The following is a 24,306-nucleotide window of genomic DNA, read 5'->3' on the forward strand; positions in this document are numbered from 1 at the left end:
CTCGAAACTTTCCACCAGTGCCTCGGATAGTCAACGGTCTGCATCTTTAAAATCAAGCTCTCCTTCGTAGTGCGCCGCTGCCTTTTCGACTCGCACAAAGTTTGCATTCTCCATGTCATCTCCCGCGTTGTTTTCACTTGAGCAGTCTCTTGGGCCGCGCCGACTCTGTCTCGCTTGACTTCAGAGAACGGAAGTAACTCATCAGACCAATTTCCTGGCAGAGTCGACGTCGAAACTTTCCGACCTAATCACCATCCAAGTCCCCCCGTATCTCCCGTCTGACTTCAGAACTGCTTGGAGAAATAGAGGAGATGCTTTCTTGAGAGTATCATCAACTAGGAGTGCGACTATGACTCGCGAGATACCATAAGGATCATTTTGTGAGAGGGATGATCCTGGAGGTTTCGAATCGGATTCCACGGTCAAGGAGGATGGGTCATATGAAGAGTTCAGAAAGTCAAACAACGCTTCCGCTCCGCGTGTTGCAAGATTGACTCCAAATCATTGGACACCGACACGACCGTCTCTTCCATTTCGCCGCTCCCAGACCAGATCCCCCCCAAAGCCAAAGACTTTCGAGTACCAACACCGCACCTTATTCCTCGCAGAACCCAGATATCACCATTGTATGACCGACACAGCAGCCAACACGATACACACCAGCAGCAAATGACGACATAACCAGAGGAAAAGTCATGTGTCGAACAGAATAACGGGGACGCTACTGGAGATGATGATACCCAAGATATTGGGGAGCCGAGAGTTTCGCAAGGGATTCCTAAAGCAAATTGAAACCACACAAATTTGAAAAGCATCAACATAGACTCACGCGGACCACGGGCCAAAGCAGTCGAAGCCAGAAAGGTTGAAAAGGTCGTCCAGGCTGAGATTGGAGGCACTCAGCAACGACACGCAAAGAAACAGGGCAGAAGTATGAGCGAGAGATCCAGAAGCAAAGCTAATGTCTCGTCTCCCAAGCAGCATGGTCCCGAACGACGCCATTCGAGTTCGGCTGTCTCTTCCACCTCATCGGCCCAGATTCCTGATGGCAACAAACCTGAACCGGCCGGAACAACTTGGCTCGTCGGCTTCAGCTCTAACGAACAACACTCGAGGTCTGCGGCAGTGTAGACCAGCTGATGGACTTCATCAAATTGTGGAGTTGGAGATTCAACGACAATACAATCTCTTATGCAACAGCATCTTTTCCATGGTTGAATGATGATTCCAACATCCTAATCCGGCCAGAACTAGAGGAGAGTTTTCGGAAAATGGTCCTCGAGATCGAGAATTCACCAGTCTGGACGATGGGAGATAAGGCGACGTGCCGGGTGAAGATCACGGCGTAACCTGCAATGATCTCGGAGCCTAACTAGAACGAGGCATTAGCGTTGCATTGGTCCAATCCAGCTCGGAAGTGCTAGAGCAATCCCGAAGATGTCGAAGAATCGTGGAAAGGGAGATTCGCAGCATAGGTTCTGGTAGGATGGTGACATGCGAGCTTTAGTGTCAGGGCCAGAGCGTGGGACGAACGGCATCGCGAGCGAGTATTAGGGGGAGGAAGATTAAGAAGACGCTCTAACCTCGATGCAGTGCTAGTGTGACAATTGACCTGAAACGAGCAGGACTTCTTTAGCCTACCGTTGACCAGTAGCCAGTCGCCTTCAGATGAAGAAGAACCACTTCCCCTGAATATTTTCTCATCCGCCAACGACCAACGACCTGAAGTGACCGAACGAGGAGGAAAGAAAAGCCATGCGGCACTTCATCGTGATCGATTTTTTCTCTCTCGTTCAATTTCTTTGACACTCTTCTCTTTGTCCTGCGCAAAAACACCTCGGCCATTGGTGCAGATTCTTTCGCCCATTGTCGAGCATTGCTTGCTTGCCTGCTCGTAACCACGTTATTGATTGACGTTGGACGATCAGTGGCTTCGGTAGCCTGTCACACGGCGGATTGGAGGACTTTTGTCCACTACAGACAGTGGAAGACGTGGCCGAGGAAAGCCCCTAACGCAGGTGTAAGTAAGTAGGTTGCAGGACGAGGGGCAGACTAGCTAACAGCTATTACGGTCTAACCAAGCACAGGCGCCCAGGCACATTGTTGCAGTACGACGCTACTGGCACCGCTCCATACTGCCGTTCGATCCATACCCCATACTCTATCAAACAGGAGCAAACACCTTTGCTTCCACTTCCATTTCAGTTTTTTTTTTTTACTCTCATCTCGACCATCGAGTTCAAATCTCGATCTCCATATCAAGCGAACCTCTGGTCTCAAGACACGCGCCATCTGCGAGGCTCCCTAATTACATCACCTTGTGCTATCGAACAAGCCTTCGCACCCCCCGACTTCGTCCCTGGTCGCGCAAGCTTTCGGAGTTCACCTGCGCTGGTCGCCCCTGCTACGAGTGCGTCGAGTCTGCAGCTGGTTACATCGCCCACGAATGATCAGGCATTAAGCAACCACCTTTTATCACTATCTTGCCTTTCTCCTCACGTCAGCGCCTGCCCCCGGCTCCCTTAATCGTCCCTCCGCATTGATTCTTCGGCAACAAGCCTTCCCAGCATTCTTACTCCTTCTCCACCATCATGACAACTCCCGCTCCTCTCTCTCGCAATGAGTCGCAGGCCTCTAGCCGTCGAAGCACAAGTCTAGGATCCCGACTTTTTCGATCCAAAAGCGGAGAAGCCTTGGGTGATCGAAAGAACTCTACCAGCCGCCTGAAAAAGAAACAAGGCGAGATGGATGAAGCCTCAAAAGTGACACAGTCTCCTCCGCGCCTTCCAGGTTATACCCCGCAGCCATTGGGCATTCAGACATTCGGTGGTGAAAATTACAATCCTCGTTTCTCGTCGAGAGAATACACGAATGGCGCAAGACAGCCTCCAGTACCTCCATTGCCCGAGCACTTGGAAAAGGAGGTCGTGGATCCGTACGCTCGAACTGAAAGCATGACCCATCGTAAGTCCATCGATCTTCTTCAGGGGGTGGCCCCCAATCAAAATACTGACAAACCATTCGCTTTAGGTGGCCGATATTCTTATGCCAATTCAACCGTTTCCACCCTTAATTCCCCTCGACGAGTTCGACGTCGCAAAGATCCCACCCCATACAATATTCTAATCATTGGCGCTCGAAATTCGGGCAAGACATCTTTTCTCAACTTCCTCAAAAGTTCTCTCGCGCTCCCGCCGAGGAAGCAATCGAATCGAGCGCCAGACGACGATACCCCGCCATCTTCCGCGCGAGCGAATCCCAACTTTGTCCACCATTACCAAGAAATTGAAGTTGACAATGAGCGGATCGGCTTGACACTGTGGGATTCTCAAGGTCTGGATAAAGGAGTCGTGGACCTCCAACTAAGAGACATGAGCAACTTTGTGGAGAGCAAGTTTGACGACACCTTCATTGAGGAGATGAAGGTCGTTCGTGCCCCTGGCGTCAGAGACACTCACATCCACTGTGTCTTCTTCATTCTTGATCCTTCCCGACTCGATGCGAATATCAATGCGTCGCAGGGACTCACCAATGGAGTTGAGGGTGGTCGAATTGGCAAGCCACCTCGAATTGTGGGAGCCCTTGATGAGGACTTTGACATTCAAGTGATGAAGACGCTTTCGGGAAAAACCACCGTCATCCCGGTCATCAGCAAGGCAGATACCATCACAACCGCCCACATGTCGTTTCTCAAACAGAAAGTCAGCAGGAGTTTGAAAAAGGCCGGTCTCGATCCTCTTGAGGCCTTAAGTTTTGAACCGGAAGAATCAGATGACGAGAGGCTTGACGAGCGGGACGAGGATGAAAATAGTAGTGCCGGTGATTCAGAAAGCGGCGCGGCCTCACAGAAGAGCGACGACTCGGAGGCAAATCAAACTCCCTCGAATATGAAACCACCGATCGACCACAAAAATCTTTCTATCACTGATCCTATTCTTGATAGTGGTTATGTCCCTTGGTCAATCATCAGCCCGGACAAGTACTCTCTGGAATCGAAGGACGGACCGCTTGGTCGGCAATTCCCTTGGGGATTTGCTGATCCGTACAATTCTGATCATTGTGATTTCGTCAGACTGAAGGACGCGGTGTTTGGAGAATGGCGATCGGAGTTGCGAGAAGCAAGCCGCGAAGTGGTAAGTTTTCCTTATGGAGGACGGGAATCCTGGCTGACGAAATTCAGTTCTATGAACGATGGAGGACGAATCGCCTTAATCGTCGAGGCATGAAGTCAAATGGCCTACCATCAGGACCGAGACAAAGTGGAGGTGGCATACCGATTCCCCTGCAACCTCGAATGCGTTGATGGAATCACTCTCTATACGACCATTGTACCTCAGACAAAATCAAAAATTATCCATTAACATCGGCCATGGCCAAAGAAGAAGATTGGACGACCTTACAGCTGGATTGGTCGGCTTTGGCAATGGAAGAAAATGGAAAGGAGGATCGCCTCCGTCTTATCGCAAGGAGCCGAGACCGGATCCGGGACCTGAGCCGGCGTCGGTGGAGAATATTTGTCTTGTGTCGTGTTTCTTTCACACCCCTTGCATCGCAGTGCCTTGGTTGGAGCTTGGAATGAACCCCCTTTTTCCATGGGACCAAATCCCTCACAGTCACGAGTCCATGACACCACATCAATTTATCCTGTTGAAACCCATCCAAGCTCTTGCGATGACAGCAGAGCAGAGGTGCGTTTCGTTTTCCCTTTGTTAGCTTTCTTACATCAGTGTTCAGCGAGGAGCGAAGAAGGCAGCATGGTGTTGAGCTGCGTTGAACGAGTTGAGCTGAGCTGAGCTGAGCTGGACTGGGCTTGGTGTTGTGATGGTGTGTGTTTTAGTCGTGTACCGCAAGAGACATTCGAAATACCTTCTTTCGCCCATTTCCCCCCATTTCTCATGTCGAACAAGTATTGGGCAGATCATATAGATTGTATCACAGATTGTTGAGTCTTGCGTCCATGTCTATACGGGGCTTTCGTCTCCGCTTAGTCTTGTTCCCGTTAGAATTGATCAATGCTAATTAGGACTTTTCTGCTTGAATTGTCACCTGGACCTGTGGGTATTTATGGTCTCTTCGGTATTCTGAACCATTCAATGTTTTGCTGAACATTCCTTAGCCCCCAGATCTCAGCTCCCAGCCTCAGAGCAGCTTGATTGACAACCGGGAGAATGACGCTCATTTTCAAAAGCAGAGAAAGGAGAAATCACTGTCAGGACTCTTGTTCCGTGCTTTGCACCTCGGGACCGAATGAGAAAATCAATGTGTGTTGAGTTTAGACATGCCATGCCATGCCGTTGCATTCGTTGAAGAGAGACATGTTGGTCGTTGACAATGCCGAAAATAATGAATGATGTCGTACTCAGGATGTGGACATTGTCGTCTGCGCACTCTTCTCCGAGTAGACCGCTGACATTGTCTGCGCCGCTGGAGAGAGCAGTGAGATTGATTTGAACAGCCTCAAAGCTTTCCTTCGCGGTTGGAATAGCAGTAAATGAACTTCTGAAGCAGTGAAGGGGAGGGGGACATGTCGCAAGTGGCGAAATCGTTCTCATAGGACTACTATAAGAACATTCTTGCAAAGTAATAGTATCATGGCCTGATGGATCTTTCCTTTTGTTCGCCCAATTCAGAAGCTATGTTATCAGTGCCATGGTCCGCGTGTATCATCGTCAGCAGCAACATGACTCGCATCAGAAGATCCCATGTTTGATATCATATTGGCAAGCTACGTCATCAGATCGTTTTCAATATTTGCAGCCTGCATTTCAGTCTGATTGATCCCTCTGAGTTGATAATGTTTCCCGCCTGTGACAGCGATATCTTCTCTTCGTCCGAGTGTGTGCCGTGCAGATGCAGGCGGCGCCTAGAGCCCTAAAGTTTGGCCCGTTATCGATGACTAGAGTCTGGAAGAGGCCTGTCACTCCTGATGAATCTTGACCAGGCGCTGGTAGGCGATCTTGCCTTCTGTTACGTGGTTAGACCATGCCAATAAACAAGACTCGCAATTAGCTTTACCTCAGAGGAATCTTCGTCCTCTTTTTCATCATAATTCCAATATACAGGATCAGTTCATCAATTTCTTTTCGATATGGAAGGATCCTTAGCCACTGAAGTTCTTCCTCGTTACGGCTGATGAGGCTTTCTCCCTCTCTTCTTTAGCCTTCGTGGTCTCCTCCCTTCTGAACAGCATTGTCAGCATTGGAATTCAAGTGACAGGTACGATGGATGACAGGAAAACAAAAGCAATAACGCATTTTGTACCGGGCGCCGGGCCCGGCCGCTTCTCGCCTCGACCAGGTATGCTATCGGGTGTGGCGGCGAGGCCTTCTTCTCGTGAAACAATGAGAGCGGCGCACTCCTTCTCGAAGGCGTCACATCTACGATGCGAGGGAAGGAAGAAGTAAGACACCATGACTGGATTCTTGTGTGATTTCGTTCCTAATATGGGTATTGAAGGAAGAGTTGTGCAGATGGACACGAGTCGAAGAAAAGTAGCGCACTATATTGGCCGCTTGTGGAGAAGGGCCCTGGAGCAACTCCTCTGAGGTATACAATGATTGTGTGACTTCTAGTACAAAGAGAAGCTCTAGCAAGCGCTTGAGGCGCCGAGTAGTAAGGTGTTGAGCCCACGGTGCCGAGTCTTAATCACGTGGAGGTAGCGTAGGAACGCCTATGATTAATTGATCCTTGCGTCCGTACAGCCTTGTCCGCCCCTTTCCTAGTAGAACCATCTGAACGCGGGCGTGCGAGGGCCATCTCTCAGGATTTCTGAAGAAACATCTTTGGCACGGATTTTTTTGCCTGCTTTGATGTTTCGTCGTTTATTGTCGATAATCATCCAGCCACCGAGAGACAAAGTTAGCAGACAGCCTGTAGCGCCGAAGCACGCAGTTGTAATGAGAGCCGGAAGGTACTTGGGCGCATCTTTGTTTTGGAAGATGTTAGAGCTGATAATGCCCATCAAATTGGCAAGCGGTACGCCTGCGCTGGTGAGCATGACTCTCTGATTCTCGTTTGCTGTTGTTCTCCCAAACCTTGTATCAGCAATGTGGTCCAGCAAATGGGAGGAATGAAAGACTTGCGAGAGAACGTACCAAGATTGTTGCAAACCCATGTATCAAGCAATACCGATGGTGCTGACGTTCCCCACGTCATCATAAAGCAGGAGAAATAAGCGACGTTCAGTTGCGTGTCATTGTCGACCGCTGCGTAGATGATAAAGCCGATGAAAGTCAAGGTGAAACCGAGCGCAACGAAGGGAAAGCGCCAGCGGGTGAAGTCGCTAGCAAAAGCGAGGATGAGGAGCATCACCGCTCCCGACACATTTGGCGCGACAGTGTAGAGATTTGCCTTTACAGTACTATACCCAAGCTCCTTAATGATGACTGGCAAAAAGAGAGACACCGATTGTAGTGGGACGCCCAGGCACATTTCAATCAAAAGGATAACCCAGCTTGTTGGTTGCTTGAAGACTGCCAGTGCCGTTGCGAGATTGAACTTTTCATTGACGACCGAAGAGGAGTCCACTTGGATCCGATAGAAAGCGAGATGCTTTTCTTCTTCGTTCAGGAACCTGGCGGATTGCGCGTTGTAGGGTAAGTACCAGAATGCAAACGCGGCAAAGAGCATGGAGCATCCTCCTTCGATGACGAACAAGTAACGCCAGTTGGCGAGACTACCGGAGTGGATCTGGAAGACGCCGAATGACAGAAGGCCTCCCCAGGCCGAGGAAATATTGGATGCTGCGTAGAAAATAGCCAAACGGCGGGCGAGTTCACCCCGACGGTAAAACACTGATTGACATTAGCTTTGGATAAAGAGATGTCTGTCAGAGGTAGGAAGTAGCTAGGCATAACGCCACTCATCAAATGCACTAGATCGATCGATCGCTGTTCGAAGGACTTTGGATCGAGGGGTTGTCGATGCCGCAGAGCTGAAATCCTACCCAGATTCCCAGGTATCTACATGTTGGCAGTTCATCGACTCTGTCCACGAACATCCTGATCGGTGGAAGGTGTAGGTCCGGGCTTTGGGAGCACCCTGGAAAATGTAGAAGGAGACGATGATAATGATGATAATAGATTCGTGAGTTAGGGAGAAGCCACTTACATGTCTGATAATATATCACCAAGGGGAAAAATGCAGATTCCGCCTGGAGAGGGGGGCAATAGCATTAGTATATGACAATCAAGGAGAAGAAGAGGTTCACAAACCATGCCCAAGAACCACCTGCAAGCTAGTAAGCCTCCAAAATTCTGGACGGCAACCACCATCAGAGTACTGAAGCCGAAACAGGCCATCATGAGCGGCAGGACGCGGCTAGGCCCATACTTTTTGCCTGCGACGGCCAGGAAAGGTGCAGTCAACACGTATGGGATGAAGAAGATGGACAGAATGAGATTGTAATCGTCTCCTCGTAAATGCAATGTCTCCTCCAATCCGGCGGTCTTTGCATTGCCCAAATTGCTCTTATCCTGATGTAGAACTCAGTCCTCCTTGGTAACATGCGTTCAATAGCGGGTTCACTGGCTTACCAAAGCGTTGAAGAGGTACATCACAGCAAGAGTGGGTAGGATTCGAAGATCGAACTTCCACACCAGTCGTCTCTCTGCCACGAGATCAATTGCTATACTGGCTGACATTGATCGCGCTTCCCCAGTGGGCGTGACTGCGAGAATTTCATTCTCGACAGGGATTTTAGAATCATCACCAACAGGGAGTTTGTGGTCGCTGACACTGGATCGGGTATCCATTCTGCTTCAGTCGAGACAAAAAAGCTCAAAAAGATGAGAGGGAGCAAAGGCACACCTGGGATGATTTGCAAATGAGTTCAACAGTTCGCCCTCTTGGTGGTATATTCCCTTACTCTATGGAAACTGGAGGGAGAGGAGCTGTGTATTCGAGATTGAATGAACGAAGAGCGTAGCATTCGCCATTATCCTAGGCGCATGGCAAGCATCATATACATACTGATCTGATTTGGTAGGTCCATGGGGGGGAAGGAAAACTGTTCAACGACAGTCTTTGGTTGTGAGATAAGGTATGATTCAAAAGACTAGACTCCGGACCAGTTGCTCGATGCAGCAATAACGATCTGGGATTGACGACAGGCCACCGGCAGATGGTAATTCTTTGGATGGGATTACCCTGGACGTCTATGCATGGCTGCAGATCATGCTTCTTTCTTATAAGCTTGTAATAATCCCCAGAAACGTAACCAGATAAGACATAAGTGGGGGTTTTCAATCGCCGTCAAAGCCAGAGACGTTATCTTTGCAGCGTTGCACTCTCCTTCGTTTGGACATGGCCGCTCGAGGTCCAAGGCTTTTGAGTGGCTGATCAGCAGACGCCGGATGGAACACCACGAGGAATTTGTATCGGGAGGGGGTGTATTTTTCCTCTCTTCCCCCCACCCCCTTTCCCATCTTGCCCTTTCTCAGAGAGGAGCCGGGGGAGAAGGGGTGGGGGGAAAAAGAACCACGGAGTAAGTGATGGGCTGATATCAGAAATTTCCAATGCTGTACACGGAGAAGAGCGACTTTGACGAGGAGGAAGCCTCCATATAATATCCCGAAGCCATCACCGTATAATGGTATGGTATATGCCTGTAGCATATTGACTTAAGTACCTGCAGAATTACATTGGGTTGCTGCCACGGGCGTCAAGCACCCAGCTTCTCGCCTCAATTGTCGACTTATACCTGTACAGGAAAGTGGCAGCAAGGCTCGGCTTAGCAGGGGAAGCCACAGGTGATAACGGTTGTACCATTATATACGATATAGAGGAGATGGTGAGAAAGAGAGTGGAAGGAGGAAAAAAGCAAGGGGATAAAAGCAGGAGAACAAGAGTGGCGACACACTAGGATCGCCGCATTCAACAGGCCCTTTCTCGACTATATCTTTCTGGAAAATAGAAACCCCTAAATTCATTGGTTGCCATCCCCTCCCCCCTGACTCCGATTTCACTATTGCTCGCCGCTTCTGGTCTGTTCCAATTTGTTCATGCCGTCGTCTCAGTCTCGGAATTGCTCATAACTCCCTCCCTTGCGCCGATCGGCAAATCGCCCATCACGAGCTCCATAATCAATCACTCAATCAAAATCGTGTTCGGTATCCTACGCCTTGAACATCCGCACGACCTGTTTGATGCTTCTCCTGCAAATGGGACAGGACTCGCACTGCCTGGCACATTCGACGCAAGAACAGACATGTCCGCAGTCGAAAAACAACGCATCTTTCTCGGCTGAGTAACAGATCTGGCAGAGATCTGCTTGCTCATCAGCGACCTTCCAGTATGTCGTTCCCATACCCCAACGCTTTCCGTACTCAAAACCGCCAACATATTTGTTGCCTGTCCTATGCTCGACAAAGGTACCTTGCCCATGACGCTCGTCATCATCCCACTCGCCTTCGTACGTATCGCCATTCTGATATGTCATCTTGCCTCCTTTGCCACATTTTTGGTTGCAGACTAGCGGGCCTTCGTATGTGTTCCCATTGGAACTGATCCAGAGCGAATTTTCTCCGTGGAACCGTCCATTGACGAGATGACCTCTGTAGTAATCAGTCCCGAAGTCTGCCAGTTCGATTGGGTCAGTGGTTGTCTTGGATTCGATCGGATGTCGTCGGTCGACCTTTCGCAGAAACTTTGACAACTCAAATGGGTTGGAGAATTTACCCTCTCTGTCAAGCTCTTTGATTCTTGCCTCCGGAATGGGTTCGGAAACGATCAAGTCAACGCCATTGACGAATTTAGGATCTCTAAACGTGTCATCCGGTCCGATAGCACTGCCGTCCACCACCGACTCCCTACGCCAAATGTTCAATTCTTTATCGGCATCGTATCCCATGCGCCGTCGGATAAAGTCCCTCACCTTGTCGTCGCATCTTGCAAAGAATGTATCATGCACGCTGAAATTTTGCTTGTCAACCTCAAAGATCTGTATGAAGCCGTAGACATTGTCGACTGGCCCTTGTCGTTGAGTGGCCGATGCTGGGGCTGATTCGGATGATTCGGCCGATTGTGAGGTGTCATTTTCGGAAGATTCGGTGCCAGAGCTCATCACAAAGTCCATCGCTTCACTGTCCCCTTGATTGGCCGCGGCAGTGATTGTTTGTTCGGCAGCAGACAACCGGGTCTCTTCCGGGTTAGGAACTTCCTGAGGGCCGTCGTTCTCCGTTGCGTTTTCCATAGGTGTCGAATCTCCGTGGGCTGCTGCATTGATGAGGTGACCGTGCGGGACATTGGCGGTGAGACTCTCCTCGGCCGTGGGAGGTGGAACTTCCAGCTGCATCGGAGTGTCTGGGTTCTCGATGACCTCCTCTTCAGCTGAGGGCTCGCCAATTTCGGATCCTATTTGCGCACCACCGGTGGCAACAGCTGCCTGCACTGAACTTTGCTCAGTATCAGGAGCTGCGACCTGTTGCTCGACGGAACTGCCAGAATTTTCAGTGGAGGCAGATTCAGGTTGTGGAGACTGTAAACTATCCACGGGAACTTGGGCGACGGGAGAGTCAGGATCACCGAACAGTTCAAGTTCCTCTTGATTTTTGAGAGTCGACATCCACAAGCATAATGGTTGGCCAGTGGGTCGTCCGCTTCCCACAGCGTCTTTTAGACAGACAGATTTCATCTGTGCACTCATGTAATGTCCCATACCAATGTAGCTCATAAGAAAGAGCCGAATTTTTTCAGGGTCCCCAATCGCGAGCCTTTGAGCTAATTGGTTCCTAAGGTCCTGGTAGGTCGAAGTTTTCGACGTGCGCATGATGTGGAACTTCCCCTTGTGTTGAGATTGTTGCTTGATGTTGAACATGTCGAGGAGGCCCTGCCGACCGATCAGGCCTTCTTCAGAGTATATTTCGACGTTAACTTCTTCCGACTCGTCGCTCGCCCCGTCTTCTGCAAAGATATCATCTCCCTCCTGGAATTGGGACTCGAGGTAAGGCACAAGCCATTTGGGAAGTTTGTATGGCTCTAACTCGCCCGGCAGGTACTCTTGAAGGCGGTCAGTTTTGACGTACATGGCGAGATAGGCTGTCTGTCTCGTGGAAGTAAAATCCTTCAGTGCTTGCCCTTCGAGCCCTTCAAAGTCCTGGATTCGCTTCCGGGTGTACGAGAAAACCTTATTTCCGTCGCCGTCTTCAAAAGCAAGCCATTTGGTATTTGGTCCACCAGGCCGTAAGACACTGTAGAATTTTCCAGACTTTCTTTCGCCGACATGAACCATGAATCCATAGAGAGTGTATCTGCCCGGCTCGCCTTCACGGCAGAATTTCGAGACATCGAGCTCTTCGTTCAAGACGACACGGTCGTGTAGCAGCTTCCAATCTCGCGAAGTCTTGTCGAATTTCTGGCGAGCGAGCGAAAGCGGCAAAAAGTTGGGAAGACGGCCTTTAAAGTTCTCGGTGCGTAGAACTTGCTCGAGACCTTGCTGAACGTCACTGACACCCTCGACAGGGAGTGGGGGAACAGAGATGGGGCCTTCCGGCGTGTCAAAGATGGCGCTCAGACTTTTTAACGAAGACTCGTCGTCTGCCAATTCGAGTTCAACTGTTCTTCGAAGTACCTCCCAAAATGTCTTGACATCGGTGTAGTTTTCTCCCAATTCCTCGAGTGCTTGAAGCGCAGAATACACGTCAACGTAAGTCTCTCGATCTCTCCTCAGTGAGCGCATCAGGAATAGAATCATCTGAAGATGGCAGATAATCGGTCGCGGACGAATCTGAGAGTCTCGGCGCCATCCTCCGGCATCGGCATTTTGAAGAACCTGGCGGAAGGGGGCCAGAAGAAGCCATGCGGTCACTCCAGCGACACCAGGGCTATGGTAAAGCGGAGGAGTACCCATAGGGAAGTAGCCGGCGAGTGTCTTGGAGTCCCACTGAGACTCCGTGTCAGACGAATGCCACCATAACGCCTGGCTGGGGTCGTCGAAGATGCGAATGTAGGCATCGATGGCAATAGTGTCGTTCTGGAGGAGAGGGGTTCTTTGGCAATGCTGTCGGAGATGAATGTCTCTCCAAGGTCCAACAAAGTTCGTCCATCCCCAGTCGTCGTTGGACTTGGCAAATTGGTGTTCCGAAGACATGTACGTGCAGGTGCGAGGCTCGAGGGGATTGTAAATGACCATTCCAAGCTGTGCAGACACTCGCCAATCCTCCTCCGCATGATTCTTCGCGGCTCCGGCGTCCCGGGATTCGCTCTCGTCAGCTTGTGAAGAATCGGGCTTTGACTCTTCCGTGTTGGGATTGCTATCTTGCTTCTGGGAGTCCGACGAGGTCGTCGACAGCGCGGAGGTGGTATGCTCGTTCTCCTTTGGACCGGGTTCAATCTCAATTTTCTGGACCGGCACGGCTCCATCACCAAGATCAGCTTCGGGGGAGCCTTGGAAGAAAGAAAAGGTGCCAGGGATGTCGATTTCGGACTTGGGAGAACGTCTGCTGCATTTGATGTATGCACTCAAGGACATACATTTGTTCCCTCGCGGGTAGAATTTGATCTGCCAGTAGTTCCCATCTACCAAAGCCGGAGGAGAAACCATGACCCTGGCATGATTTGGTTTGTCCTTGGTCCCTCGGACGCCTTTGATGACCCAACTCAGCCGCAGTTTCTTGACCGGACGCTGGTCTGGATCATCCACGTCGTGGTAGATCCGCTTCTCAACACTGGGTACGTCTGTGGCACTCAGCTCTGTCCCTCTGGACTCCCTCAGTCTGATCTCAGTCATTTCATCTTCGGTAGGATTCGAGTGGTCATCCTCCCAAGTCACCCATTCAGGAACATCATGACGACGCTCTTCAACAACCGGCGGAGGGGGAGGAGGGATTTGCGTTTCTTGACTTGGTGTTTCGCTTGGCACCGTCGACAGTTGTGTAGTTGCTTCACCTTCCAGAGAAAGAACCTCTGTTTCCACGACGTCTGGGGCCTGTGACTGAGGCTCCTCTTCACTAGTATTCATATGCTCCGGCTCCTGCTCTTGCTGATGTTCCGGATTAAGCTCTGCCGGAGGCCCTGGATTCGGAGGAGGAACGTCGGCCATCTCTGTATCAGGCATTTCGGGCGTGGGAGGAGGCAGCTCGATTCCAACCTGTGGAGCGGATGTAAGTACAGGTTCGGCAGGCGGTTCCTGCAGTGGAGAAGATTGGTTTTGAGGTTCTGGGCTGAAGGTCGAGATCGAAACGACGGTGACTTCAGGGCTCAGGGTATGTGGGGGAGAGGCATGCTGAACTAAAACGGGAGAGTTCTGAGAACTGGACATAGCGAACGTATTGACAATGGCTGGTCTGGTGAGTCCCTCCGAGAAAGAAGAGTAATGTGATTCTTGACACTCCAAGTAGTAGAAACGTAATATGGGTAAACAAAGACAAATGACGCTACATGATCAAACGCCGAGCAACCACGGCAAGCAGGGCTGATGGCAGATTCAACGGGTTGTTAGAGCGCAGAGGACGGAAGAGGAGACTCAGGCAGGCTCGGAGGAAGATAGGTAGTGTGTTATACGAGGGCGAATTTGAAATGATGAGTGTGCGCACACAGGTTCAACTTTGTGAGGGAAGAAGCTGCCTGAACGAGCAGGGGTTTTTGGGCAGCCAACAGACTTTTGACCGGTGGGAGAGGATGTGGCTATGACCTTCGACGTTGGAGAGGAAAGTCAGGCAACGCGCATTAAAGTTTAGTGAGCAACGGTAGAGCGCAGGCATCACACTCCAGCGCTCCGTCTGCATGTATAGAAGTTTTGTCCAACCAGCGGCGTTGACGGCGCAGGCTGAGGGCCATGACTGGCTGCGCAGTTCGCCTCGCCCGCCGCACGTTACCGGACCAGCTTATCGGAGTGTTCATGAAGTCCCCCACGTCAAAGCTTCATGCCCTGAGCAATTGTTGTCTGGGTCCAGATGGTGCCTGGTGACTGGTTTACACCGGGCCATTTTTGAGGCTCAGCGCCACCGGTTAACCAGTCTATCCAATTTTCATGTCTTTCCTGTCATCAGGCATCATCCTCATCCGTGGATATCTACTGGCAAAATCTTTTGGTCGACTTGACTAAATCCCTCTTCTATTGGCGCGAGCCGCCCCTCATCGTGAGCAGATGACCACCAAGGAGTCCCCCCTCCAGATTCATATTTCTCCATATCAGCCTGACTCACTCCCTTGCCACAGAGAGTGCGAAAGCATTTCGGAGGATCTCAATGGATTTTGCGATTTCAGCCGATCAAGGGAACAGTCCTCATCGGAGCCCCAGCAAATTCCATCGTTGGCCCCTGATCATGCACACGGGTGAATTGCATGTGAAGGGTTGGGGACATTTCTTTCATGCTTGGAATATGCCCAAATCCCGTCGAAGAGCCAATCAAATCACCATCAGGAGTCTGGCTTAGCAAAGGTCCCTGCCACAATCAATGGGAAGGCAATAGTAGCTTCGAGGTAGACCTTTGGTCTCCAGATTAGCACCATGATGTAACCGACGGCGCAGTGGGGGTTTGCTCTTTTCTTCTTCTTACCTTGACACTATCCCCATCCGCTTTGATCTTACCCCAGCTCACGGCTTCATCTGGTCTGGCGCCGGCGTCACTCCCGTCAAATTCTTGAGCTGTGTTGATATACACCGCACTTTCGGCACCATTCCGCATCAGGCATGCATTAGCTATGTGGTGTTTCACAACGCCACCACCCAAAATGATCATTCCCGCCCTTTTAGCTCGCATGGCAATCGTGTTGATTTTTCGAATGTCCTTGGCGATGTCGATGCCGAGGTGCAGAGGTGAAGCCTTGAATGAATGGAAATAAATCATGTCTCCCAAGCTGCCATCGGTCAAGGCGGGACAAAACACTGGGATGTCGTTCTTGTATGCCCAATAGTAGACCGACCTTTCGTCGTTGATCTCTTTGCCCAGTCGACGGATGATGGTGCTGGGGGTCCACATGAATCGCTCTCCGTTGCGTGCAAATTCCTCCTCTTGTTCCAGTAACAATTTGTCCAGGATGGGAATGACCCAGTCCTCAAATGCACAGTAGTTGTTGTTGGGGACGACCAGGTTACCGATGCGATTGAGCCCCTTGGCGCGCAATGCAGGGCCCGGTGCGGAGAAAGAACCCAGGTACGTGGGAGCTAAACATTTGATGAAGTCTTCCTCTATACCGCCCGCAGTTGTGACAATTGCGGACACGTGGCGGTGCTGGACAAGATAGCGAAATGTGTCGCGCAAGCCCGAGGAGATCATATTGGACGTGTAACCCAAAAGGATGGTAGTTTTCTCACCCGTCTCGGGGTCGCTCCATGATCTCTAGAAGCAATCAGAACTGCTTCATCCGCTCAGGGAGGAAATCGGGGCCGACCGACCATGTCATTGATTATGCGAATAGCATCGCCTATCGAGCTTGACTGGAAGCCTTGTCCTGTGAGTTGACCGACAAAATTTGCGATGACAGTTCGTTGTTCGGGTGGTATGCTTAGCCAGTCAATGCCTTTGACCTCCTGCACTCCCTCAGGGACCGGTTCTGAAGGGACTAAGACAGCATCTGTGGCCTTTGTAGGAGGAGCAGACCCCATAATGTGTTTCTTGTGCTCGTTTGATGGATCGGTATAAAGGTGTATATTCAAGAAAGGAGAAGGGGGAAAAAAAAATATTTCGACAATCGATGCGACGTCATTTTCTGCCAGCCCATCATTATCAGAGGGACTCCGCAGGTACGAAAATGGGCGCGGTTCTGGGCGCCCCCCATGCTTAAATATTGATGTGTTCTGCCGCTTTGGCTAGCCGGGCTTTGCCACATTGTATCAACAAGGTTTGGTAACAAATCAGTATTTACAACTTCATTTTAGAACGTTCCATCAACACGTCTGCACCAAGAGCCAAGTCCACTGGGTAATGACAGCAAACCAGCCTCGTTATAACGATCTTTTGAGTAGGCAATCTAGCAGTAAAAGGCTCGGGCCAGCTAAGCAGCCAACCAGCCCCAGCACTCGCATTGGCGATCGGCGGCTAACCCTCACGCGCCTCTGCTTGCCATGATTGTCTCTTTCTGTCTTTCTTCTCCCCTGGCCACTCCATCTTTCTCTTCAAATCTACCCAACGACATCCGTATCCAAAATTGATTGCGTCGCTCCTGTGTCGCATCCCTGTCAATCTCAGTGTGGTGTCGCACTGCCGATTGAAAATAACGCTTTTTGAATTATTCCCACTGGCTATTCGCTCAGCAGCCCTCCAAAATCAACGGAAACGTGCTTTCTTAAATCACCAACATTGGGGATTTCAACTACCCCGTCCACGCGAGCGAACCTTTCGAGGATTCCATCGGACTTGTCTCACCTGGGTCTTACTCATCCTCTTCACCTTGCGACGGGCGATTCCAACTGTTGCGCAACGTTGACAACTCACGCCAACTGTTTTTCAAAGCGGCCTGCTTGAAGGAGAACTCTCGGCAAAAGGAAGCGTGGGTGGTTGCGTTTGTGAAAGACCAGCCTTTCCGGCCCCCGGGTGCTGATCCACGTTTCGAAGTGGAAGCGCGGAAGAGCGCCAGGGCGAGGCGAAGCGACCTCTCGGGGTGGCTTTCTGGCAGCGCGTTAGCTTTTGCCTCTCCAAAAGCAGAACGTTGCAGTCATTTAACACGAGTTCACCAGCAGAAGCGCAACTGTGGCCTTCCTTCGGCGAGATTAAATCATTTGCGTCAAAAACCCACATCGTCCGTGGTGCGACTCCACTGTATCAGAGACTACTTGACTGGACCCAAAAAGCCACAGCCAGAGGCACAGGCCCGGAGCCCGCGAAGAGGAGCAGCAACAGCAGTCATCGCACGTGATGTCCCCCCCAAGTCTCTGACGCCAAGGCCCTAAATTCGACCGAGTTAGCGTCTGTTCGGCTTACCTAACCAAAGTTTGTCCTACAACGTGCTATGTCGTCGTCGAGATATCCTCCACCAGCAAGAGATCGCTCCCCTCCTCGGTACGATCGTAGATCTTCTACCACCTACACTCCACTAGGCTCTTCTTACCGAGGACAGGCAGATTCCACACCACTTACTTCAGATAGGCCGGTGCCTCGTGGACCGAAGGCTGACTTTCGAGGCGCTTATCAATTTTCCCCCGCTCCTCGTGGCCGTGGGGGATTTCCGGCACGCGCCGGCGATACCTGGGACAGAGACCGCGAGCGAGAAAGAGAGCGAGACCGCGACCGCGAACGGGATCGTGACCGGGATGCTCGGCCGGGGCTTCAGTCCTACAGGTCACGTGATGACGAAAGGGCAGACTGGCCCAGACGGGATCGCGACTTCGGAACTGCTGATCGAGGTGTAACGTCTACCAGAGAGAGCCGCCCATATACCACCAGGGATCGGTCCGCTTCTCCAATCCGTCCTCAGAGAGACTCCCGTGAGTCCATTGCCTCCACTTTTGGTCGCCCGCCTGATTCAGCGTCATCATACTATGCTCCGGCAGCGCGAGGCGGCTTGGGTCGTGGTAGAGGTAGGGGTGATTGGGATAGAGGTAGAGGAAGGAACTCTTTCGTAGGTGAGCGAGATCGGGATCTCTTCCATCCACGAAGTCGTTCCCGGGAGAGTTGGCGGGATCGTGATTTCGAACGTGGCCGTCCGCCACCCTCAGACGTTGACCGTCCAGACCGATATGAACGACGAGACTATGATCGCAGTAGAGAGCGTGAAGGCAGAGGACGTGACCACGACATCTGGCAGAGGGACCAATCCCCCGCCAAGAGCTCCACTGGCAACGCCGGAGCATCCGTTGCGACACCCTCTGCCTCTACCACCGATCGAGCAGGAAAATCTGAATATGATCCTGGAAGAAGACTGTCTGTTGTGGCTACTCCGACGAGCTCGATACGGGATGGTCGACGGGATGGAGACTCGTCGGATTATTTTGGAACCTCCCGGGTGGACACGTCCCGTCGCGACCCTTCTCAAAGCACACAGCAAACTTCCACTGCCGCTGGACTTGATTATGGCCCTCCTCCAACGTTGCCGCCTGCCACCACGCCTGCAGCTGAAAAGCCGGCGGGCCCCAAGCCACAGCCTCCGAAGACTGAGCCAGCGACGAATTCATCGCCACCGTTCCAACCACCTAGCGGACCGAAGGCTGTCAGGGTAGCTTCCGCAGTAAATATCAATCAGGCCCAGAAGACGCCTCAGCATCATGATACGTGGTCTCGTCCTGAGTCAGGGTCACGGCCCATTCGACCAAGTCTGAGCGCGGCAACAAGAAACGCCTCCCCGGACGGCGGAGCGAAGAAAGAAGAGCCCGCAACCGACCCCAAACCTCCTGTCGCACCGGCAGTTGACCGTTCGATGCCTCCCAATGTTCCCTCTGGCCCTCGATTGAGCACGGCACCACCATATAAACAAAGATTGCCTTCAACTGAACCAGCAGGTCCTGCTCCTCCTCCTCCTCCTCCTCCTCCGTCTACTCCTACTCCTACTCCTACTGCGCCGCGAGAGCCCTCCAAATCGACAGCGCTGGATAATAGGCCGTCGGCCATTCCCACAGGACCACGTCTCGATAGAGAAGTTGCTAGGCCGATGCTAGGTACTGGCTCAAAAATATGGGTCTCTCCGGATTATAAGCCGAAGCCTTCCATTATGAACGCAATGATCAAGCCGCACCAATCTGAGCCTCGTGACAGGCCGGGATTTATCCCAACCGGGCCTAGACAGCAAACAATATTTCACGGTTCGGCAGATAAGGCCCGCATTTCGCAGTCTGCTCTAAATGCCATGCCCTCAGCGCCGTCAGGCCCTAAGGCGTTGGTGTCACCAAGTCCTAAGATTCAAGAAGCGAAAATGACTCTCCTTCCTCCGCGCCAACCCATTGATGAGCTCCAGCGATCCGACGATGTAGAGATGTCTGTACCCGCTTCGAGCGAGGATGAAGACGAAGCAGAGGATGATTCATTTGACGAAGAATACTTTGTAGAATCCGAAGAAAGGTTCCGGCAAGAGATGGATTTGCTTGAGGCTAGAAAGCCGCCCCCTCTTCTACAAGACGGGACTATCGTGTCCCTCCTAATCAAATTGCAGTTTCTTGAGATGATGTTGAAGGATAATCTACCCACCCCGAGTTCTGCTCCCGTGGAAGTCACTCAGGAGATCCCCGCTCCTATCGTTGTTCCAACAGGTCTACCATCTCCAGATCAAGCCTCGAATGAGACGGATGGCAAATTAGAAGAGGAGCCTTATCCCAAAGGAAGACCGTTGAAGCAGCCCCCGGTGAATCCCATTCCGACACCACCAATTGAAGATTTGCCATATCTTCAACCAAAAGCGTCTGAGAGAATTGTCTTTGAGGAATCTGACGACGAAGTCGAACATGAAGCTGTCTCCATACTTCTTCAACAGGAATTCGAGCGTAGTGCTTGGGACTGGAGGGCCGACCTTGAGGATATGCGTGTGGAGTTCAGGCGGAAGTATCCTTTGTGGAAGCAAGAAATCGCTCAATTGGAACAAGAAAGACGCGAGCAACAAGCAAGTCCTGCTCCAGCGTCCCCGGCCCCTTGCGCTGCACCTTCGGTCACCCCTTCATTGACACACGAACGGACTCGAGGGGCGAGGAATACCACCGAGGCAGATCTGCAGGCTGCAATCTTAATGTCTCAACAGTCACTGAAAGAAGAGGAGGAGCGAAGAGAACGGGAAGCAGCATCCAGCTCCTTACCAAACTATGACACAGAGGCGGTCATTCCCCCGATGCTTAAGCCTGCAGAGGTTGAGTTGGCCAAATTTGAGGAAACAAACCGCTTAATCCCAGAAGAAATTGCTCTGGACGTTTTCGCATATCTTCCCCCAGAAGACGATTTCACCGAAGACGAACAGACTCTCTTCATCACAGCCTATTGTCAAAACCCGAAGAAATGGGGTAAGATTGCTGAGTCACTCCCTGGCCGGTCATATCAAGACTGCATCGCACATTACTATTTGACCAAGAATCAAGTGCATTATAAGGACATCTGGAGACGGTCTCAACCTCGGAAGCGACGTGGCAGGGCCGCGACCAAGCCTCGTTCGACCGCTCTGATGTCGGAATTGGTCTATGGTGATGATTCGGAGTCAGTGCCCATTGCTGTCACGGACAGCGGAAGACCGAGGCGAGCTGCGGCACCGACATTTGGAGATCCTCCTAGCGAGGCTGATTCTTCGACACCCGTACCACAGTCAAAGAAACTCACTGCTGCTTTGAAAGATGGTAGCGCGGAGCCCGTTCCCGGGAAATCGACGCGAGGCCGCAAAGCGGGAATTGCCACCAAGACGCGAAGGACCAAGGCGCAGATGCAGGCAGATCAGCAGGCATTGCTGCTGAGTGCGGCCGAAGCGTCGCCAGGCAAAACTGCCGCTGGAAGTAAAGCCGAGAGAGGACGATCCCTGCTTCGTACCGAGAATGTACGCATCGGAGCTGATGGACCACCTATCCCTCAAGTCCAACGCGAGGTCGACGTTGTCATGCCAAAATATCCCGTGTCTGACCTTCCAGCGGTCTCTCCAGCGGTTCAGAATCCCATCACATCTCAAGTGACCAGTTATTGGTCGGTGCCTGAGCAACATAAGTTTCCAAATCTCCTGGCGTACTTTGGTCGTGATTTTGCCGCAATAGCGGACTTCATGAAGACTAAAAGCGCCACCATGGTATGTAACATGAACGGCAGTGAGCACTAGAGCTAACAAATTACAGATCAAGAACTATTACATTCGGCAAATCAATGACGGCAAAGAAGAGTTGGAGAAACTGGCGCAGCTTGGTGAGCAGAACCGATTGGCAGGCAAGGCTATCGGTCAACCACCAAGCCCAATTGCTCCCCCAAAACGCCGATGTGAAACCACGTCGTCGATGGGCTCCGTTAATCGCCATGCGACCCAAATTGAGCAGCATCTTGTCGACCCCGATCCGCAGGTTCCGATTATCAAGCAGGGTGTGGTTGAGGAATTCCCTCGCAACACAGTGGAAAGAAATGCCACCGGCGAAATCGTCTCTAAACCTCAAGCCGTCGTCCCGGAGGTCATTCGTGAAGCCTCATTGCCTGGACCGACTCCAGTCAAAAGCGAGGAGCTTGCAAGGTTATCCAATGACCGCACCCCCTTATATGCGCCCAAATCTATGCATGGTCCGAGAACTGGGGTGTTCCAGGAAGAGCATATCGGGTTCCAATCTTCTCGACACACTTTACGACTCCCTCTCCAAGAGCATTCGCCGCAGATGCTTCCTCAACGCCTTGCCGAGATGCCTCGAACCACGTTGACTCAGCCAAGTCCAATGCCCACAGGCGCGCCGAGCAACCTGGGCCCGCGAGAGCCTGTGGTTCAATCACAGCAAAGACCTCCAGCCACTTCAACGCCATCAACTCAGGGTCAGCAGTCACAAGGGGATAAATACGGGCAACAAACTGTATTCAGATCCAGTCACAGCCGCAACGGTAGCTCGACGACCCCCCGCCGTCTACCCTTGGACCCGCCTCCAGACCTTTCCTCGCTTCGCCGCGTGGAAAACCAACGTCCACCGTATGGAGCCAGTGCGGCCGGCTCTCCAGCACCGACACCAACGTCAATACCTGCCTCTCAGCCAGTTCGAGCTGAGGTGCCCCATCCTGCCCCTGCCCCTCCACCAGCCGAACCTCCTAAACCTCCAGCCAAACGTTCCAACGTGTTTGGTCTCCTCAATGACGATCCGCCGGATCCACCGCCCAAACGACCATCTTTGGAAGCGCCAAAACGACAGTCTCATCTCTCACCACAAATTGCACCTGTCCCGGCGCCACAGCCTTTGTTGCAACAACCCCGGGCCCAGATTCACGCCGATGATACAGGAATCAATCGAGCGGTCAGAGGGGCATTCAACCTTAGTGGTGTTCTTCAAACGGGCCCTGGACAGCAGCAATCGGGTGAGTATCCTAGCGGCTTTTCAGCTACTCCTGTAACTGCTCCCAGTAACGAGACGTGGATGGATCGGTTTGATCCACGCCCTCAAGCCCCCCCCCCTGATCAGCGGAGCCACCATCACTCTCCAGCTCCAAGTCATTATTCTGCCGTGCCCACGACGTCGCAGCAGAGTGCCGTACCTGCCTTGCATTCGTTGCGAATTGACACCCCGAGAACCTTGGAGCGGGCCGGAATGGATCATCGGCGGACGCTCTTGGGCCAGATGAATCAGATGCCACATGCTCCCTCTCCGCCGCCTCAACAACCGACGCAAGCCCAACCGGTGCAACAGTATCGATCAACGTCTAGTTCCTCGCATCATGCCCGAGTGCCATCCGTTGGATACCCTCCTGCTCAGAACCCTAGCCACCAACAAGTGGCACCAAGTCACCCGCAGTCAGCCAGCTCGACACCCGTCCCGGGTCTTCACCAACGTGCTCAACCGTCTCTCGATTATCAGCGTCGGTTAACTATCCAACAACATATGGCCCAACAAAACCAGCAAAAACAACAGGAGCAGCAACGTGAACAAGAACGACTACAACGGCCACCGGGAATGGAGGCCGCTCCGCGTGAACGTGAACGAGAGCGCGAACGCGAACGCGAGCGCGAGCGTCAACAACAACAGCAGCAGCAGCAACAACCACAACCTCCTCTAAGGCGAGAAATCTACGGGCTCGAACATCATCCATCATCTACTGTTTCTCATCAAAACCAATTGGGCGCAGTGGCGAACCAGAGCCATATGGCGTTCGCGCAACGTGAGATCTCAAGAACATTTACACCTCCTCACTCTCAATATCCCAGCACCGGTCCTGGCGGAGTAGGTCACGTGCATAGCCTGCAGCATCAACATCAACATCAACACCCACACCCACACCCACACCCACACCAACACCAACCTGGACCTCCTCCACCGCAGCCACAGGGGGGAACGGCAGGGCCTGGACCATCGCATCAATTGCATCATATTCACCACCACCAACAACATCTGTCGCAAGTGCTCCATCCTGGAGTGTCGGACCATTTTCGGGCTTTGAGCCAAAGTGGAGAGCCCCGGCGCGAAGATAGACGATGAAGATTTTCTGTGTTCAATTTATTCACACCTGGTCTTCTATCAACCCGCACGCACAATTCCGCCAAAAACATCGACGCCACTTTCAATGAGATCCGTCGATCTGTAACTTTAAGTTTGTACTTTGTATGTATGCATGGATTTGGCCTGCTATGTATGGACTACGGCGGTGGATATGAGTATGTGTTGTGGGTCAGTGGTCTGTGACGGGAGAGTTGGCGTCGGACTATATTTGTTTGGTCAGAGGCAACAGAAATGGTAAGAAGTTGAAATGGAACCGGATTTTGAAAAATGAATAGATAGATGTACCGAGTACTACGATG

General features: G+C 51.8%; 5 protein-coding genes across 5 annotated transcripts; 2 read left to right on the top strand and 3 right to left on the bottom strand.

Annotated features, from left to right (window-relative positions):
- Positions 1-2,591: 2,591 nt before the first annotated feature.
- On the top strand, positions 2,592-4,303 carry Z518_02181 (uncharacterized protein; the record flags this gene model as incomplete). The annotated part of the gene is made up of 3 exons (XM_013419210.1): positions 2,592-2,964; positions 3,031-4,133; positions 4,181-4,303. 3 exons carry the CDS (start codon positions 2,592-2,594, stop codon positions 4,301-4,303), a joined length of 1,599 nt encoding a protein of 532 aa, XP_013274664.1.
- Positions 4,304-6,718: 2,415 nt separating this feature from the next.
- Positions 6,719-8,753, bottom strand: Z518_02182 (uncharacterized protein; the record flags this gene model as incomplete). Its single annotated transcript, XM_013419211.1, has 5 exons — positions 6,719-7,017; positions 7,095-7,793; positions 8,110-8,152; positions 8,214-8,474; positions 8,535-8,753. 5 exons carry the CDS (start codon positions 8,751-8,753, stop codon positions 6,719-6,721), a joined length of 1,521 nt encoding a protein of 506 aa, XP_013274665.1.
- A 1,361-nt stretch (positions 8,754-10,114) lies between these two features.
- On the bottom strand, positions 10,115-14,257 carry Z518_02183 (uncharacterized protein; the record flags this gene model as incomplete). Its single annotated transcript, XM_013419212.1, has 1 exon — positions 10,115-14,257. One exon carries the CDS (start codon positions 14,255-14,257, stop codon positions 10,115-10,117), a length of 4,143 nt encoding a protein of 1,380 aa, XP_013274666.1.
- Positions 14,258-15,357: 1,100 nt separating this feature from the next.
- On the bottom strand, positions 15,358-16,546 carry Z518_02184 (deoxyhypusine synthase; the record flags this gene model as incomplete). Its single annotated transcript, XM_013419213.1, has 3 exons — positions 15,358-15,426; positions 15,498-16,280; positions 16,337-16,546. 3 exons carry the CDS (start codon positions 16,544-16,546, stop codon positions 15,358-15,360), a joined length of 1,062 nt encoding a protein of 353 aa, XP_013274667.1.
- A 1,343-nt stretch (positions 16,547-17,889) lies between these two features.
- On the top strand, positions 17,890-23,986 carry Z518_02185 (uncharacterized protein; the record flags this gene model as incomplete). Its single annotated transcript, XM_013419214.1, has 2 exons — positions 17,890-21,621; positions 21,668-23,986. 2 exons carry the CDS (start codon positions 17,890-17,892, stop codon positions 23,984-23,986), a joined length of 6,051 nt encoding a protein of 2,016 aa, XP_013274668.1.
- Positions 23,987-24,306: the final 320 nt, after the last annotated feature.

The sequence above is a fragment of the Rhinocladiella mackenziei genome, assembly GCF_000835555.1.
Source record: "Rhinocladiella mackenziei CBS 650.93 unplaced genomic scaffold supercont1.2, whole genome shotgun sequence".
NCBI classification, from domain to species: domain Eukaryota; kingdom Fungi; phylum Ascomycota; class Eurotiomycetes; order Chaetothyriales; family Herpotrichiellaceae; genus Rhinocladiella; species Rhinocladiella mackenziei.